The 20,779-nt window shown below is 34.9% G+C and overlaps 1 protein-coding gene across 5 annotated transcripts in view; it reads right to left on the bottom strand.

Moving 5' to 3' along the window:
* LOC142344876 (uncharacterized) overlaps positions 1 to 10,791 on the bottom strand; it is a 187,936-nt gene extending 177,145 nt beyond the window's left edge. The window contains exons 1-2 of one of the 5 annotated variants that reach the window (XM_075396915.1): positions 10,252 to 10,791; positions 8,780 to 9,217 (exon numbers count right to left, since the gene is read on the bottom strand). In XM_075396915.1, the coding sequence (XP_075253030.1) occupies positions 8,780 to 8,920 (141 nt within the window). In that variant the 5' untranslated portion in view covers positions 8,921 to 9,217; positions 10,252 to 10,791. Of the gene's footprint in view, positions 1 to 67; positions 168 to 802; positions 971 to 8,779; positions 9,218 to 10,251 lie in introns of those variants that run through there. The other 4 variants (XM_075396914.1, XM_075396913.1, XM_075396916.1 and 1 more) reach the window with 4 other exon arrangements.
* Positions 10,792 to 20,779: the final 9,988 nt, after the last annotated feature.

Genomic DNA, 20,779 nt, shown 5'->3' on the forward strand with positions numbered 1-20,779 from the left:
TATATGATGTGAAGCATCTGAGAGAATTGAAAAATGAAAATCATTAGCCTCAATTTTTTTAACAAACCAAACAGATAAGTTTGTCTCTTTAAGGATCAATCCAATTCTCCCGAGAGTTCATACACAACCACTTTTGTATTTCTCTGGAAAAGATATTGGTCGGTTGGCTGAAATAAAAAATAATGATTAATCATAAGTTGAGGTTTTGTGAAAACATCGAACAAGTTTAGAAAGTCCACAGTATGCTCACATTAGTTTGTAAGGAATTTTTTACTGTTCAAGTTCAAACGATGGTAAAATTCAAAAGCGGAAGTCGAAATATTAGTAAAATGAAGAAAAAAGTAATGTTAATGGAAGATAAATGTTTTACAAAAAAACTGATAATATTTTAAAAAACTGCGAAGAAAAGGTTTTACGCCAAATTTTACGGTGTCTTATTTCGATAAAATAAGTCTATTTATAAAACCAAGCTATTCAGGTAACTTCACTGTCGAAAGTGGAAACATCTAAATAACAACAAGCTGTTGACAATTTTTGTGTCCAAACTTTCAATCTCCTTATAACATATAAATTGGATAGTAAACCCGGCACTAATTTTTGAAAGTCGACATTAAAAACCGCCTTAATCAGGGCCAAATCAAAACAATTTTTTTTGGAAAATTTAGCAGGGCAAAACTGACATAATTGAAAATTGAACACCTGAACAACTGATTTTCTACTATAAATCGGCTTGGGTACTTTGGCGTCAAATTGTTTGGTTTATTTGAAGTAAAAATTCGAGAATAATTTGAAAAGGGCTTACTTTTTATCAGAATAAAAGGCTCGATCAATTAACAATTCATTGATCTATCGAGCAAACTGTATAACACAACAAACTGCGATAGTGTTGAAAAACATTTTCAAAGCGTAGTAATATAACAGCTTTTAACTTTCATTCTTTGCAAATAGATTTGAACAAACCAGAAAAGCAGAGATTTTTTGGTAGTACTGCTGAGATTTTTGCCAAATTAAATCGCCAAGTCCCGCATTTAATGCTGTTCACATTGCTTTTTGTATTGACCATTATAACATGTAGAGTACAGTACATGCATGTGCAATCAAAATTATCAATTAGATTTTAGATTATGCGCAGACGACGCAGCTGAAAGTAGCTGATGCGAAAGTGCGCGCACTCGTGCGTGCTTCCTCCCCTCAAGCCGCAGCTTATCAATACACAAAATTTGAGTTTGAGGATGGCTTCTTTGATAGATAGGCGTAACTTCAAATCGTAACACCAATTTTCAAAATCAAAATCACCACACACCGGAATCAACAAAATCAATCGCTTAAAAGGTGAAAAAAGAGTTCGTTTAATAAAAGTTTGTTCAAAAAAGAACTGAGAAAGTAATGTAGAAATAAGCGCCACGGATACAACTCTCATGTTAAAATGAACTCAAGAGCATGGCCCTCGAGGTATGGCCAAATGCGTTAAAAGCGCAGCTCTTTAAGAGGCAAGTGGAGGTTCGTTTCCGTCTGAGTTCGTTGTTCTTTTTTATCTTGAAATTGGGTGGGAATTATATTCCGCGGTCTAATTTCCACGATTTTTTTCCCGGAAGCAGACTAATATAAAAACTCCGTTGTGTTGAACCAGGAGGTCTACTTTGAAACCTAATCGTTCAAAGTGTCCAAAAAACAAAAAAAAATTCAAACAACTTGAGTATTACCAAATATTTGGGGAATGAACTCAGTTTTATTGCTGGTTTCCTTTTTTATATTAATAAACAGTAAAATTGAACTATGCTTAATTATAAATTACACTCAATCATTTTCAATTGGTGTGTAAGTCGTGGCCAGTTTCTTCGAAAGAAGCCTATACAGAACGTCTATCTTGCACAATTCTTGCAGAAGGATATTAATCTCGCAAGATTGTGCAAGAGGATGCAAATATTGTAAGATCTTGCGAGAAGATGTTGATCTTGCATGATCTTGCAAGACGATGTTTATATTGCAAGATTCCAGAAAGTTTGTTCCGCTCGAGTTCTGCTTTCACTGTTTCTTTGTTTCTCATTGGTGCAACATCTCGCATTCTGCGTAAAAATTGTCTGCACTACAATTGCGTCTAGATCAAGAAAAGATTGAAAAAATACGTAGAATGAAAACTACCTTATTACAGCTATCACGTAAAAATTGTACAGTTCTTTTGAATAAAACTAATGCAACTTGAAAACCGCGAAAAAATTTACCATTCTTTTTTGCTAGTTCGTGATGCATAGAATTACACGTTCAGGTTATATTTCTTTGCAAATATTTTTACGATTTGATATCAAAACTAATCCCATAGATTTTTTGCCCTTTTTTTCGTTTTTTTTTCAATCATGTATTACACTTTTTAGAAACGATGGAAAATATCCTCCGCGTCATAACTATTAATTATGCTATTAATTAACTTTTTTGAGTATATTCAAAGTCATTTTTGGTTTATGCTTTTTTTTCGTTTCTTTGTGTGCTATTCGGCAGTTAATCATGCAGAAATATTACAAAGTTTGGCCGTCAATCTAGAAAGAATAGCATCCGAATTCAACTCGGAGGTATACGCTTGTAATGAAATATATGATGCTCAACCAGAAAAAAAATTAAAAGACATTTTTGAATCTTAAAATATACTATAGAAAATTAAAGGAGTAGTCCTCTGAAAAGTTTAGTTCCTCTGAAACTATTAATTATGCTATTAATTAACTTTTTTGATTATATTCAAAGTCATTATTGGTTTATGCCTTTTTTCGTTTCTTTGTGTGCTATTCGGCAGTTAATCATGCGGAAATATTACAAAGTTTGGCCGTCAATCTAGAAAGAATAGCATCCGAATTCAACTCGGAGGTACACGCTTGTAATGAAATATATGATGCTCAACCAGAAAAAAAATTAAAAGACATTTTTGAATCTTAAAATATACTATAGAAAATTAAAGGAGTAGTCCCCTGAAAAGTTTTAAAAGCACTTGAAAAAGGTTTTGAAGTTACAACAGCGTAACCAAAATTCCTACGATCCAAAAATTTTTACTAATGATTTAGCAGCTCTGCAAGCCAGACTCATATAGAAAAAAGTGATGAAATCTATTTTCGCGCTTATAGCGGCTGAGGGCAAGCAGTATTAGCAGCTTTTGGTGCCGGTGGGTTTCGTGCGTGATCTTCACTGTTCACGTCGAGGAACTTTTACCAATCAGAAAGTAGATCGTCAAGCGTATTTTCAAACCCGGATGTCGGTGGCAGAGCAAATTAGCGCTGAATCTGTCTAAAGATATTCCGTTTTTTAGGACGGTCAGAACTCTGTTCATGTCACAATTTACCATGGTCAGTCCGTTTTTTGAGCGAAATTTGCTTCATGAAAAATAATATGTTCTGCTTAACTCCCGCCAACAAGGTTTGCTTTATATGCGATTCTAACTTTCGCGTGGGTACTTTGCGTAGCAATTCGTAAACACCAAGCTAAATAGGCTTTGTGGTAATTGTCTACCAACTAACTCAAGTATAAATTGTGTGTATAATACTATAGTAATTACCAGTTATAAGCTACAAAGCGATGACTTTATTCTGCTCAGACTTAATTTTGGGGTGTTCGTAATTTTCAGGCTATACAGGACTAATTTAGTCTGGGCTAACTCTATGACCTCAATAAATTCATAATAGAAATACTGCACATAAAGAAACTTAAAATGTTCTGAAGATACAATGTTCCAGAACTGAATTAAGTTTTTTTACTATTGAAATGTTCTGGTTGCGCTGAAAATCTCTGAGAATCAAGTCCGGGTAAGCGTTTAAAAGTTTTCCGACGTTCTCAACAAAATCAAATAAAAGTTTCATTCGTTTACTTATATGCAATATTGGTTGTTCGTTTAAAACATTAGCTTTTGTTTGTTCGTTTCTTTCTTTTTCTCGACCTGGCAAACGAACAAAGAAACTTCCACTTGCAGACAATGGTTGATTCTCATCAGATCTAATGAGATCATTGTCAAATTTTACACAGTGATCAATATTTCATCGGATCCTACGAGATGAAAAGTCTCTTTATAATATTATACATAAAATTTCTGTAGCATCTCACTGTACGCGACTAAAGATCTTTTGATCTAACCATTAGATATGCCAAAATGAAAATTAATTGTAGACTACGCAACAATCTACTTTTTACAAGTGTTCCAATCTATCATAATGAAGCAAGTTTTACAATTAAAACTTCCAAGATTTGTTAAAAAGAACAAAACAATTTTCCTCCGCAGGCTTTATAAATAAACCGAAAGTTTTCTGCATATTTGTAGAGATCAAATACAAGTTGGAAATGAACGTTAAAAAAGTTGGTTTAAAATTTATAATTATATTCCATATCTAAAACATTGAGCAATGCAGAGTGTTTTTCTAGTCCTTCAAATTTTAAAACATTTTGAATAATGGTTTCTTCAGAAGCGCATGAATACATTATCCGGTCTCAATATCATTAAACTAAAGGAAAGACAACAAAGTCTTATCAGACCTCACATGATGGAAATTAAGGAAAGTGTAATTCTTGTATGATGTGTTACCGTATGTTAATTGATAAAATCTTGGCAAGCGGCGTTTTATTATGTCAAGCATGATAAGATGCTAAAAATATTTCATCGTGTGAGATGATATCAGATAAAAATCATAAAGAGACATCGTATCAGATCTTGCTCTACTATATACTAATTTTTTTGTTCAATCAATTTTGGCCGGTCGATATATTTATTCATCGTAGAGAAAGGTGAGTGGCATCATTAAAAAGCTCTTCTAGCGTAGAATTCGAAACTAAAAAGATTTTAATGAATTGCGTCTTTTTCGAGGCGTTATCGAGAATTAAAGTTTTGTGTGAACACGTTTTAAATGTAAAAATGTTTTTACTCATCTAAATGCCCAAGTTTTTCATTTCAAAAACTCTATATAACTGTTTTATAAAAATTTTTAATCCGAACGTAAACCAAAACGAAACATATGAAACATCATATCAAGACAGCAAATATTATTCGAAATATTTTTTCTATCTGACAAACGAATGAAAAAAAATTCCACTTTAAGTCAATGGTTGATTCTCATCAGATCTAATGAGATCAGTGTCAAATTTTACACAGTGATAATTTTTTTATCGGATCCTACGAAATAAAAATTCTCTTTATGAGATGACACAAAATTTCTGTCGCATCTCATTGTACGCGACTAAATTTCTTTTGATCTTTAGATATGCCAAATTTCATATTTGCCAAGATTGCAAATATTTTTAGCCTACGCAACAATCTACTTATTGCAACAATTTACGGCATCCCCGCAATATCGGCAGGTGTTCCAATCTCCTATCATCAAAAAGCAAGTTTTACAATTTAAACCTCCAAGATTTGTTACAAACAAAAATTCAAGTTTCTACCGCAGGCTTTATTAATAAACTAAAAGTTTTCTGCATATTTGTAGAGAAGAAAGACAAGTTGGAAATGAACGTTAAAAAAGTTGGTTTAAAATTTATAATTATATTCCATATATTGAAGATTGAGAATTGCAGTGTTTTTCTTGTCCTTCAAATTTTAAATTTTCAATAATGGTTTATTCAGAAGCGCATGAATACATTATCCGGTCTCAATATCATTGAACTAAGGAAAAGACAATCAAGTCTTATCAGACCTCATATGATGGAAATTAAGGAAAGTGGAAGTATTGTAGGATGTTTTAACGTATCTTGATAACATCTTGGCAAGCGGTATTTTATTATGTCAAGCATGAGAAGATACTACCAGAACTTCATCGTATGAGATGATATCAGATCCTCCTAAACTAAAGTCATAAGGAGATATCATATTAGATCTTGTTCTATAAAATTCTACAATCAATAGGTAGTCCTAATTAGTCAGTGTAGCATGCAAGCGACAAAACCCAAAAATCATTGTTCCGATCCCAAATTATGGGGGACTATATACTCAAATGGGTTTTTTGTTCAGCCAGTTTTGGCTGCTCGATACATTCATCGTAAAGAAAAGTGAGTGCCATTATTAAAAAGCACACTCGACCAGCGTAGAATTCGAAATGAAAAAGATTTTTTAGTTTATGTTTCTTTCTAGGAGGCATTGAGGTTTAAAAATTTGTGTGAATACGGGATATTTGGCATGATTTTGTTCATCTTAAGCGCTTTGTTTTTTCAAAATCATTTCAATAAACAAATTAATTGAAAAGTACGCTACTTTGTAGCGTACCTTTCACGCTACAAAGTTAATCAATATTGTGTTCCTAATAGACGGAAGGCGATAAAAAAAAACCTGCTTCTCATTGCGGACTGAACCCACTTCCTTTCTACAGCAGCCAAAATTAATCTGGCTAGCGGTTTAATTTTCTCAATATTGCTTTTATGACTTTGATGCCACGAGTTCTCAAAATGTTTTTTTTTTAATTTTTGGATACTTTTCATAATTTTGTTTCCTTTTGAAATATTATCAGAAATATTGATAGTTTCCATTGGCTTAGAGAAGACGTTCAATGGATAATAGATAAAGTTTTCAGAGAAAAAGTTATGGATTAAATGGCTTCGACACTTTCTTCTCCCACTTTTGAACTGAATTTTTGTTTTCTGTCTGTAATTGTGCTTTTTATAGTCATAAGAATAATCGTGATGTCTTAGTGATAACTTATGAATAAAAGAAATCATCGTCTTCGCATCGAGGCATAACTAAGCGTATTTATTGACTTCCGTTACAGGACAATGATTTTAATGTCGTTGATTTTACGGGTTTTCTAAAAATTTTCTTGGTTTTAATATATTTGTTCATATTTCTTGATTTGTTCAAGTCACATTGCTTAAAAAACAAAGAATCGTATTGCTGCTACCAAATTAATTGAAAATAGAATAGTTTTTATTGAAAAGTTCTTTTTTAAATGGCTTCGACAATTTTCTCTCCTTTTTTGGATTTGCTGTTTTTTTAATTCTTTATGTAGTCGTAAAATGCTGACACGTCTCATAAATCTCTAATGGAGGATTGTATGAATGATGTTACTCAATACATTCAGTTTATAGCAAAAAATCTGAAAGTTTATGATATCATTCGTTTTCAAAGAGTTTTTTTAAAGTTTTCAGTTTTCGTTCTTCGTTTCGTCAACTTGTAACTTATTCTCGTCAATGAAATGTCCCATCCAATTCCTTGAAACTCAAAATTTAGCGTGTCTATTGATATTATGTCGTAACTGATGTTTTGTATGTTGGACAATATGCGTTATCACAAAAGTATTGTGAGTGGTCAAATTTTGTGTTTCTTTCTCTCGTCTTTTTAGAACATTCAAGTAATCGATGCCAATGATTTTCGAATGAGGCCTGAGTGGACTTATTTAGTTTTTCAGTATAATTTCAGCTGAATTACTGTAAATAAAAATTGAATTAAAAAAAACAATTCTCAGATAAAAGCTAATGATTTTTATGGCTTCAATAATTTTTGTTATCGCAAAATGTTTGTAATTTTTGTTTGAGTTTTTCTGCATGTTTTGTCCGGTTCTAAGGCGTGGTCTAACCAAAGAGAGATTCCATCCGTTTCGTAACAACTTAAGCTAAATGTTTCTAAGACGTTTGAATTTATTTGGTATAAAAATGTTGAATGATTTTTGAATTTTGCGTCATAATTTCTTCTCCTTGTCGACTTGTTACCTGGTCTCATTAAGGAAACGTCTCATCCGCTGTGTAGTTAAGAAAAGTAAAATTGTGAATTGAAGGTTTTATCTGCTTGCATTGACGAGTTTTTGCTGTTAGATTTTTGTTTTTGCTTACTTTGTTGTTTTCTTTCTCTTAGTCTGCTTAATGGCAGATCTTGTGAGCGCTGTAATTAGGCATGGCATTATGCAATTCAATTAGTGTTCTGGGTGTAACATTTTTTTTACAACTCAAACATTTTTGATTATCTCTTCATTTGGTTGACAATTAAGTCAAAAGTGTCTTTGAGCTCGGGTCGGAACATCATGTGCAAACGCACATTAACGAGCCTCCCTTTTTATTTTTAAATTGCCTTTTGCGAACTGGTGCGCCCAGTAAATGTTAAAGCAATTAGAAACTTTTTTCGTTTTTGAGAGAATTAAACTTTAAAACTGAAGTATATATTGGAATTCAAGAGAATATAGTGCTTTCTCGGTCCATCAATTTTAACAACATATTAAGGTCTTCTGATAAAAAAATCACATAGCTTGCCTTTTTGCACTGCATCTACTGGATAAAACTACTGAAGAAAACCATTCCGTTCGAGATTTAGATTCCATGAAATTGGCCGATTCAAAGAAAACTGATCCAAAAAATTCACTGAATATTAAACTTGTCGAGGGTGTAATCGTCATGGAATGCGGTGCTGGCCGCGTAATAACAAGATCTATATCTTGCGTTGGTGTCTGTCGAGTGTTTCATTTTTTGCAAGATCTTTTTATCTTTTTGTACGAATAAATTTCAGAGTAAAACTAAAGTTCAGATAGATAATTAAAGTTCTGATAAAAAATTACCTTGTATTACCTTAACTCGGCGTAAGTTACCACAATTTAATTTTTATCTTAAAATTTAACGTTAATTTTTACATTAACTCAAGTTAAGGTAAACTTTACCTTAACTTTACCTTATCAACGGTTTACCTTAACTCAGTTAAGGTTAAAATTACCTTAACTTCATTTAGCGTGCAGAAAGTTACCTGGGGGCATTACGTACACTATCATTAATTTTTGTGGAGATAGAGAAACGTTTTCGCCGCAAGTGCACATGCAGTGACACGTTTCGATAGCTGACTCACCGATATATTGTGGTGGTGACCGAGATGTCTGGACTTGGTGTAGTGATGGTGATGGTTGTGGGGGTGCACGTGTTTCCTCAAATGACCCCGACAACATCCGCTCACGTGCACTTGTTCACACGAGAACGGGCAGCACAGCATAGTTGATCACACACACGCACTGCGCACACTAACCACGCAAAAAGTCAAAATTACTGCAGATAAGTTGTCTCAATTGATCGCCAAGTTTGTGTGCAAAATTCAGATAAAAGGCAATTGTTTATTTTTATGATTGAGAGCAGTTATTTACGTGAAATTAAACCCCGATCTAATCAATGGTTAAATAATCGGTTATGGTCAGTAAAATTGAGCCCAAATTAAGGTGTAATGAACTCATAGGATGAGATTTGAAAAGTTCCAACGAAAGATCAATTTTAAGGTTTAATTAAATCTTAAGCTCTACCCAGGTTGAGGTGCCATCCGGAAGTGACCCCTGATCAGACCGTGCCAGACGAAAGTTACCTCTGATCAGACCCTACCAGACCAAAGTATCCTCTGATCAGACTAAAGTGCGCTCGAAACATCGTGTGCGCTCTAAGTGCGCTCGAAACTGTCTCTGATCAGACCTTCCCAGACGGAAAGGACCTCTGATCAGACCATAATCAGACCATTGTCCAGACGATTGTGCGACCATGGCCCAGTTCAAACCCAGACCATTGTCCAGACGATTGTGCGCTCAAAATCACTTCTGATCAGCCTATTGTGCGCTCAAAAGTTACTCCTGATCAGACTATTGTGCGCTCGAAATCACCTCACAGCACGAATTTTGTTATAATATATTCATTTCATACAAAATGATGTTTGCATTATTATATTCATCTAAAAAAAGACCATTCTAAAAGTATTATTGCTAAAGAAAAGATAACCCAACTGCTGAGTAAAAAATTATTTAGTATACATTAGTGCATATTTTCAACTCAATGGATAACTTTAGACAGTTTTCAATAAAAAACGTCGTATTCTACAGTTAAACAATGTTTCCTTGTAAGGGGACTGACATGTTCAATCAGTTGGACCCCTTTGGTTCTGATCAAAGACATCAGACTCTAGATGTGTCCGTGATCAGAATGCTGCTTTTTGTCGCCTCTTGATAGAGCCGACATCTTTCTGTAAAAAACAACAAAAAATCAAAAAAAAATTCCGCTCGAAATGGTCTCTGATCAGACTATTGTGCGCTTGAATCCGCCTCTGATCAGACCATTCCCATCCTGAAGTGACTTCTGATCATACCATCCCCAGACCGAAGTGACCTCTGATCATACCATCCCCAGACCGAAGTGACCTCTGATCATACCATCCCCAGACCGAAGTGACCTCTGATCATACTATTGTGCGCTGGAACCAAATCCCAGACCCTGTAATTTTGGTCTGGGAACACACCGTGTGCGTTGGACTTGGTCTGATCAGAGGTCACTTCCGGATGACACCTCAACCTGGGTACCTTTCAAGTATCAATATATCGGAATATTGTTACAATTGATAAGTTTATTTTTGCTCACTTCTGTAATATATTTATGGGTGCAATATAGTTCGGGTACAAGACAAAATCGTTGGGTGGTATAAAGCAATTTGAGCGAGTAAACGACCATTTGATAAGTGATAAAGAGGCGAAAGAGCGGTTTGTGAATTAACACTCGGTTATTTGGTTTAGGTAAACAAAGGCCAGTTATAAACAGGATACTCTCTCTTATAACTTATTAACTTATACTGTGACTGGTGTGTATGTTAGGGAAGTTGATATTTGATTTGAGGTTCTGATTGCTAGCTGAGTGGCTGGCACTTTTGTACTTGGGTTCTGGATTAAATTAGCCCTGTCCGGATTTAGATCGGATCAGTTTCGAAACTGTTAGATTCCCTTGACCAGTTCTTGAGTTTACGGTGTTTGGGTGCCGAAACGTAAAGGCTAATTCAATAGGAGCAGAAAACGTGAGTGAGTTATTATCACACTGTCACATGTACTGAAGAAGCGCAGACCCAATTAAGCCCAGGTGTGATCAACTTCTTAATGGGATCGCAATAAACCACATTTGGTTTGAGTTATTTGAATGAAACATTGCGGCCATTACAAGCAAACACCTCAAAGTCTGACTGGTAGGAACATTAATTATAAACGTTACTTGTTTACTACTGAGAAAAATTCCAAAACACGCCGGCATAAAGACACATTCTAAGCCGCACAGAAAATTGTAAACAGTGAGGTTGTTTACGCGAAGCCAAAGGGTTCAAAAAACAATCGGACATCAAATTACTCGACCATATTGTTTCACACACTTACATACGTATTGATACATACGTAAATAATGTATAGTTTTCCTTTTGAAACAGGGAATGCGGAAAAGACACCCGGACAATCTTGTTATTCTTACAAGCTCAGAGGTGGCAACGGGCACAAAGTGCCCTTAAGTTATGATTTATAGCTTTACAGTTTATATCAATTCATAAGAGTTATTGTCCGAGTTTACGCAAAGTATTGGAACCCAGTCACACTTATAACTAGTCACACTTAGTTATAAATTCATATTTCTTCACGTCACAATGACATGTACAGAAGTTGGTTGGTTAGCGTTATAATACCACGCGTCTGCTGAGGTATGAAACTATTTTCATGTACTTATTTTTACTCAAGTTAAGGGTATTTACCACACGCAACTTCGTAATCTTTCTTAAACAGAATCATTGTGGGTTCTGTTCTTCCCACGACACGAAAAGTCATTGGGAAGACACCAACATGGCTCTAGCGATCATTAAATTGACCGACGGTCGTTTAGCCGACAATTAAAGAAGAATTTAAACCAACAACTCAACCCCAAACCGATATCAATGATTCGACGAATTAGGGATGCTTTAACGAATCAGGTTCGTCGACCAATCAGAATTAAGCAGTCCACTAAATTTCGCATTTTTTACTTTTTCGGCTCAACCTGTTGTCGGCTAATTTCAATAGAACACAAGGTTCTTCCCGCTCAGGGGCTAAGCAAACAACGCGACATGGAACCGGTCTCTGTTGGTGGTGGTACTTTCAAAGGTTCATTAGCAATTATATCACACTATTTAGACTTGTATGAAGGTTGTCTAAACGCTTTCATTCGGATCTTCAGGTCTGTTTCAGACTGTGATTTGAGGGCTGTTCTAAGAATTTGAACACAAAATTTGTGTCTGTGAGAATGGTTACGTGTATGTGGTCGCCATGTTGGCCAGAAATTTAATGTAGACGCGAAGATAAGACCGTTTGATTAGTTTCGAAAGTGAGAAGTAAAAGCGAACCTAAAGCGAGACGGGTTCCGCGGTCATTGATAGAAATCAAGAACTTTCAAGAACTTTTCGTGCTGCTTATTGGGTCATTCAAACGATTACCCCAGAATTGAATTTTTCACATAAGGTAATCAAATAAAAGTTTTGGGATCTTTTCTTTGCCGGTTGTATCCACCTCCCCCCCCCCCCCCCCCCCCCCACCCCCAGCGAAGTCGATGCCCCCCTAAGCGCACGTGCCAAATTTAACAATGATTTATTATGTAATTGCACCTGCTCGTTAAACGGGGGGGGGGGGTTGCATAACGTTCTGGGGGTTTTTGTTTAAAAGAAGATGTGCGGGAGGGGGGATATTGGTTCGTTTTCGAAACTGAAAAACGTTGAGTAAACCAGAGCAAGTCTTACAAACCTTATAAACGTCGCGTTTGAAACTTGAAAAGAGAACATGCAAATAAAACAATTAGCAAGTCTTGGCTCTAAGGCGGCTTACAAAATTGTAACAGGATTGGGGTATATTACACCTCATTTAACACGGGTTATTTACGGGTTCACGGAATAGAGGCACTTCTTCCAGTAACTTAAATTACAAGGAACGAAAATAGATCACAGTTTTGTCGCTCTTTATGTTTTAGCACTGCATAGGACAAACTCAACAAGGGGGATCCGCATTGCACGTTCATACATAAAATTCCAGCCCTTCACCTCTTATATTCGCTCCTACCCCACTTATGGGAGGGAGGAACTATATGCTCAACTGGATTTCTACTCAGTTTGGCCGATCGATGTATTTTTTTTTTGTAGAGAGTTGTGAGTAGTATCACTAGAAAGCCCGTCAACCGTAGTGTGAAATTCAACATTTTTTTCAAAATGTTGTGTTTTTCAAGTAGTTATCGATGATTAAGTAGTTATGGATGTTTAAGTAGTGATCGATGTTTAAGAAGTTATCGATGTTTGAGTAGTTATCACATTTTGGGCAATTTTTAAGCAATTTTCTGTTACATTTTGCTCAATTATGTTACCATTTTCGACATTTACGGTTTTCCGTAACCCTGACGCGATATCAGGGCTATTTTTGTCTCATTGTGGTTTTTTTTTTGAATAAAACAGATTCGAATTTGTATCTAGATTCTTCGGTTTTTTTAGCTTTTTCTGCGGCCCTTAGACTTGTTTTTTTTTCTCGTACCTTTCCGGTGAAGTACAAAAACTGCCATACAATTGTTTTAATGATCAATAAAGGATATCTAAATTTGTCTGTGGGCAAGTAATCTTATTTTGTTGACTAAAGCATTAAAATTTAACATTAAAATTTTGTACAATTTGTACATTTTTAGTTCTTAAATACGGAATACAGACACGTCTCGTTGAAGCTTTAGAGACTTTTAAATGAAACCAAATATTGCAATTCGTTTAATTTTTAAGGCATTGAATCCTTTTGAGACCATTTGTTTATGGCCAGTTTATGGCATTGAGACCATTTGTTTAAGTACAAGTTCAATTTTTTGAATCTTGATAACAGATTTTTCCTGTAGCTTTTTTTGTCACAGTCCCACCAATGAAAGTTCTCATTGATTTCAGTAGTGGAATAAAGGAAGATTATGCTTATCAAGGGCGTGAGTTCATTCCTAAAAAAATATTTGACTAAAAACCAAAGTTTTTTTAAAAAAATATAAGTGAATTTTGAGTTCTGACCGTTCTTCTTAAAATTTGTTTTTTTTTGCCATTCATTCTCACTTTTTCAAAGTCTTTGCATGTCACTATGTCAATAATGAAGCATATATCACTATAAGTTTTATTTACAGCTCATAGCTAATCTTAGATACAATTGTCGCCGTTTAATTTTGTAAAATTTGAAGCATTTCCAAGTTTTGTCTATATTTGGATTGTCTTCCATTTGGTCTTTTTTGGTTAAATTTGGTTGCTCAAAATTGTGCTTATTAAATATTCAGATCGCTTACAGTATTTATTGACTTTCTCAGGAAGCATATTAAAATATTTGAGGGCAGCCATTTTCCTACGATGGGTTTCAAACTTTGTTTCAAAATAACATTATGCAAAAAAGTTTGCCCCTCAAAAATGTTCTATTCGTTTAATAAATTTGAGTTCATGTGATTTTAACTAATTTGTTAGAACAAGCGTTTGGTAAATTCAAAAGCTAATCCTGACATTCCTAAGTTAAAACCAAAGCTTCACTTAAGTTTATTAAAGAGTGCAATTCATTTTAATTCTGCTTTCGACCTCTGCTTTCTCTTATGAGCCTAAGTTTGAGCTTCTAGAACCTCATCAAAAACCATTAGCGAATTTTCTGATCGTTTTCTTGTCTTTCTCTTAAATCTCTAAAGAATGAATGTCTTCAAAAGTAAAAAGCGAGGCATATCTGAATCTAAGTTTTCCTTACCATTCATAGCTAACTATTGAAATAAAACTGTCGCCATTTAATTTCTTAAGATTTTCAAGAACTTTCGAGTTTTGTCTATATTTTGTTTTTTTACTCAAGTGGCATTTTTGGGTAAACTTGGCAGCTTAAAAAAAGACTCAGCAATTATCTTGATTACTGAAAAGTAGAATTGCTCTTCAGAAGAGGTGTATTAGAAATTTCTGAATTGTCCATTTGAAGAAAGGCTTTTTATTTTTGCTTCAAACATATCAATAGATTTAGGAACAAACTGCACTTCAATATTGTTATTGTCGAGCCATAAAATAATCTCATTAGCAAGATGACATCGGTGCTTCATACTAAAAACTCTGTGACTGCTTTAGCGGTTTAAGTTTTAGTATTTAGTGGGAGATTGTAATTTTTTGGCAGCAGCTACGTTTTTCAAAGTCATTGCAGTTTATTCAAGGTTTTTGCTGTTTTTTTCTGCATAATTCTGTTTTTACGAATTGATAACCAGTTTGTTACAAAAAAACCTTTCATAAGTTTGCAGAGCAAATATGTCTGAATTTTAGTTTGAAAACAATACAGTCTGATTTTCAATTTGGGAGAGATGTAAATTTTTGGAAATCTTTCTCAATTTTTGGTATAATCAGATGCTCCCTTTATAAAATTTGTTGTTTTTAGAGTTGATTTCTTGTCTATCAATTCGTTTTTTCGAATATTCATTCTGTTGAAAAAAAAGTTTGATATCAACGGTGTAAATTTTTTTTTTGAATAGACGTCTGTCCTTTTCAAGATATTATCAATGTTTAAATAACAAAACATGAACTTCTTCCAAGGCCGTCTATCTTTGCTTCAATTGGTAGACAAACGGGACAAGATTATGGATCAGCGGGTTCGGAAGATTATCAGCCATTGCATATTAGCGAGCCTTTTTGTTAGTAATTAAGCATAAAAGCCGAATAGTCAATGGAAACTTCCACAGAGTTAAAGGTACTTCGAATTAGTCCATTTTCACTAAAAAACATCAGTTTGACGTTTAACATATGGTGGACGAGATCGAAAAACGAATTAGCTGCCAATTGTCCTATTTTGAAAAAAGTTTTAAAAAAACTTCTCAAACAAATAACATGATCAAAAATCAGTATGTACAAGTTGAATTAAGACGGACTATTATGTGACTATTTAATTGCAGTTGATAAGAAGTGTCAAATCAAAGAAGTCCTTCGCAGCTGATCTAACCAAAAAACAATACTTTTATTCAGATCATTTTTTACATCACATGCATGTTGTAGTTATTGACGCATCCAATCAAAACAATATTTATTATAGAAATTAGGCAAATTTTGTAGGGTTTCGAATCGAAAAACCTATGTTTAAAATTAACTTTTGACTATCGTGAAATTTATTCAAAAATTAAATACATTTTTACTTTCTCAAGATTCTAAATGATTTCAGCTTTAAAAAACAGAACCCTTGCGATTAGCAGTTAAGGAATTCAGTTGCCTTTTAGTTGAGTGTAAAATCACGAGAAGCAAAAATCGGCAAGAGAAAAATATTCCTGCCCTGATAAAGTTACTTTAAAATAATCAGGGGAAACTACAAGTCAACGGGACAAAAAAAACGACATGTTCCTATAGAATAATAAAAAAACTGTTAATTCAGGTAATATGGGCAACAATTTGCAGCGGCTGTTTGAAAAAAAACAACCAATTTTTGACCGGAGTCTTTTATATTCTTTAATTTTCAAACATAACTTGACAATTTTTGGAGCGAAAATTTGAAAATAGAAGAAAAAGTTAACGTTTCACAACTGACGTGCAAAAAATTGTGCATTTTTTTGGCAGCCAAGAAAACAAACAGCTTATGCAAATTTATGCTCCTTATAACGATCAGAACAATTTTTATAAATGTACAAGAACGCTGCTTTTAACCTTCTTGACTTTCGCTGAATCTGTTAATCCATGCTGCGGTCTTATCTGAGAGATAATTGGTCTTTTCTAATTTGTGACCTCAGTTGCAAAACCTTTTTCCAAGTTTTCAAGCATTCTATGTTCCAAAGTTTTTGTTTTCTTTCTAAGAACCAAATGACCACTTTCAATAAACTTTTTGGAACACGAAAAGAAATAATCCATTCAGTGTAAATCTTCAGAGAAGACATCGAGCATCGTGCAAAAGTGGGTGCATCTTATTTGAATCATTTGCAGTCACCAAGCGCACGTGCCATATATTACAAATTTTGACTAATGATTCACTATTATATAGGCACGTGCTCTGTAACTGGGGTTGAGGGAGACTGGGACAAACAGAACAGATCTGGGTTTATGAAATATATTATGAGGAAAAATTGGTCCCCCAAAACAGTTGCCTTTTAAGCTACATAACATAACATGGTCAGATAACAGCCTTGTGGGAAATTTCCGAAATGTGAAAAAGTTGGGAGACATTTGCTACCGGCATTTTGCTTCAATTCAACTTGTCTGTAGCTCGCTTGAAAAAAAAATGACATTGAAGTTTTTTGGGAAAAGTAATAAATTTTGGAGGGAAGTAAGATTTGGGGTACCAAATATTTTCGAATTGGTAGCTAGTGCAGTTAGCTGGCTCCTTAAAAAAGAATCTAACTATTCCATGGGGGCTAAACTTCTAAAATGTTGCAAATTGTCTGCGTTTTTTGCCTGTCGAGTACGGTGGCCCCTTTTTGTCGCTCAAGACGTTTTTAAATAATCGGATCGAATCTGTTTCGGCCCCCAGTGTTTTTATGACCCCCAGTTACAAATTATGTTTTCTTGTATAGCACGTTACTATGTACAAATACTGCACGTGCGCATAAAACGTATATTCCCACTAAGCTGGGGTGTGGCGGAACAGAATAGATCCAAATAATCTTCTGATTGCGCTCCGCTGACCATTTGTTTCCGAGCTATTTGCAAAAAAACTGCTTGATACTTGAGGGAGTCTTGACAACCTATATCCACTACTATATGACAAGATTAATGAAAGTTAGATTTTTCTAGCTGTGAAAACGAGCCACAGCCGAAAGAAATTGATGACAAAAACGCCTTCATATTGGCAATGAGGGCGTTGCTCCACTTTTTCGCTGCCTTTATTTATGAAACATCGTAGCAATGTGCGCAGAGAATTTTTCAGAAGCACTGACAAAGTGCTTTGAAAAGTAGGAGTTTTTTGAGCATTTGAGCAAAATATTTCAACTGGCGTTGCCAGGCGAAATTGGCCGAAGACCTGATTGGCGACGTCAAACAGCTTCTCTGTTTTATTGATTTATTAAGTCAGGAGCACAATTTTTGAACTGACTATAGTGTATCACGCTAGACGCAAAAAGGCTGCTGTAAAATTTTTGTTTTTTTTTGTTTAAGCCACTTTGTGAAATATTTTCGGTCTTAAGGCAATTTTTTCATCAACAGAAACTGTTTTTAAAGACAAGCCGACCGACCAACTTCAATGAAATTCTCTCAAACGACAGGCCGGGTGCGTCCTTGACGGTAGTGATTCTTTTTTATAAACTACTGTTTTCGGCCAACTTTGCGTTCCTAGCTGAACTTGTTACAGTCGATTTGTATCAAATATTATATAAATTTAAAAGTAACCCCTGGCCTGCATTGCATCATTTAGAACATATCATAGCGATTCAGCCACTATGACTCTTCAAAATGTCAGTCAAGTGGTCGAGTTCATCATAACCTGAGGACCATCAAAGAAACGTAACTTCATTAACAAAAGTAACTAAACTTAATCAAACACTAACCTAGTTTATCATGTTGACTTTGAATTCAAATGATGGGTGTAGTACATATATTTATACAAATTCGGGCATTACTGTTAGCGAATTAAACCCATCAATGAACGAGGGCAAAATCAATTAACTGTCACATCAATCGGTCAATTAAGTATTAAATTATGAACTGAAGCACATAGATCTAAAACATCAAGTTAAGAATTTCTTGCGATTCTTGATTCTCTAGTCATCAAACTCAGCGCAGAGTAACATTAAATCATTTTTGATATTAATTGAAATGCTCAAGAACACGTTTTAGACTGTCAGACTCCAGTGCCAGACTATATTTGCGGTGTTAGCTTTTAGGTCGGCGATAGGTTTAAGTTGACGCACGCATGTTTTTATCGTTACGTAATTCTGCTAAAATTAGCTTTTATCGCGGTTCTAGATGAATGCCAGACTTTCTCCGGGAGTTCACCGCCTAATCTACTCACCTGAGCATGATTTCTACCCACCGCCACGTAGATTGTGCCCAATTCTTTAGTGTATCATGTTAATAATCATTCATCACGCTAACCTCCTGTTACATAAATTACAGTCAGTCAAAAATTGTTAATATCTTTAAACTCAATTTATTATGACGCAAAATATTGAGGCAGATGGGAAAACTAAGAATAGGGGGTTCTCCAAATTTCACAGCAGCAGTTCATTTTATTGCTGAACAGAATGCTTACCTATCCCTTCAATTCCACTCGACGTCATTTCTATACTATTTAAGTACAAATTAGGGAGCAAGAAAGAAGAACCACCTCAAAATATTTATCAAAGAAGGCAACGGGAGTAATTCCATTTTTAAATTCGAACTAACTGATAACAATAACACTGACCGGGTAAGAACCAAAATTTCATTAATTTAATTCTTCCATTTTTCAGAACTCAAGTATAAACTTTCAAATTGGAATCTATCACGCGCTTGCAAGTCTCGTTTGCAGTACGAATTCGCTTATCTAGGAATCATTAACTGATATCATTGTCGATGCTGCTGATAAACATATTGACTAACGAATGAATCCTTCAGACATAATATCCCATTTTCTACGAATTCTTCTTATGCTCCTCAATTTAGGACTTGTCTTTCGAAAATTATAACCAGCTTGTATAGGCTTTTCGTTTCACGCATCTTTATAAAATGCACGTTAAGGACATATAACAATAAAAATTATGGACGGATGAATATAAGAATCCCAAGACTTGTGAAGCCTACCAACGAGTTATTCAACATGAGCTTCACACATCAAAGTGTAGACAGTTCAAAAGCATTTGTGAATATTTGCATATTTCCATGGAAATAGCATTTCTGGAACAGTAAATGAGTTTAACGGGAAACGGGCCATATTTGATTGCGCTCACATAAAAAGAAGATAGTTAATTGTGAAAGCTTAATTGCTACGGCCCATCTCCGTGAATGGTTACACGACAATTTACCCAATTCCATTTTACCCAATGCCATTTTACCCTACGCCAATTTACCCAGCCTCCCTATTTTATAGTCGGCTAAATAGTCGTTCTGGTTAATTTAGCAATGAGGTAAATTGGGTAAAATGGCATTGGGTAAAATGGCAGGTTGGGTATAATGGCATTGGGTAAAATGGAATTGGGTAAACTGTCCTGACACCTCCGTGAATATACGAGACTACGAGCAACTTAGAAACCAGAAACAACTGATTTCAGATTTAAAAAATTCAACCAAATGTCAAGAGTTAAGCTCAGATTCAGTGATTCCTTAGCACACCAACAAGCAAAAGAAACTTTCATAGAGAAACTCTCGTCAACAACTACGAGCAAAAGAAACTTTCATAGACTCAAGTTAACTCGTTAAAGAAACTCTCGTTAACAACTATAACAACAAAACTGAATCAACAACCAATTGACGTCGGGCGAATTTCTCTCAAAGCGGCGAGGCTTGGCTTTGCTGGTATCTAGCTTACACTAAGGGAGCTTACCCTCAGTACGGGGTAAGGACATAAGTGCGAGCGGAGGGGTAGAATAAAGCCTCCCAATATTGCTCTTCACATTAAATTCTGCCTTATAAACCGTTCCAAAACAACTTCGAAAAATGTTATACTTAGAGCCTACTAATACTCTAGATGAGCTGCTCAGCAAATTAAAGCTCTCTGGCTCTGCTATTTTTTCCCCGTTTCAGAGCGCACAAAGGCATATCAATCCGACCAAAAAATTTGCACCCAAGAAAACTACAGGGCCCAAATGATAGCGTAACTTCGTTTGAGAGCAAAAAGTACCACATGAAAAGTACGCAAACGTTTGCATTTACGTGAAAGCTACAATTCTGCAACGCGCTAAAATTTATTCTCAAACTAATTCATGATGAAACGTGTAGGCAGTTTTCAGATTACAGGATAGCACAGATTTGAAATGCTCAGCAGCTCACAAATTCTTGAACTATTGCACCACTGTTGATCAAAATTAACACGATTGCTATCCAATCAGTTGACTGCCTTACAAGCAGGCTAGAACGAATATAGCTAACCCACATTGTTTTACGTTGTGACTAAAATAGTAAAATGAAACAAACTCCAATTTGTCG

Source organism: Convolutriloba macropyga, chromosome 8 (genome assembly GCF_964194025.1).
Source record: "Convolutriloba macropyga chromosome 8, txConMacr16.3, whole genome shotgun sequence".
NCBI classification, from domain to species: domain Eukaryota; kingdom Metazoa; phylum Xenacoelomorpha; order Acoela; family Convolutidae; genus Convolutriloba; species Convolutriloba macropyga.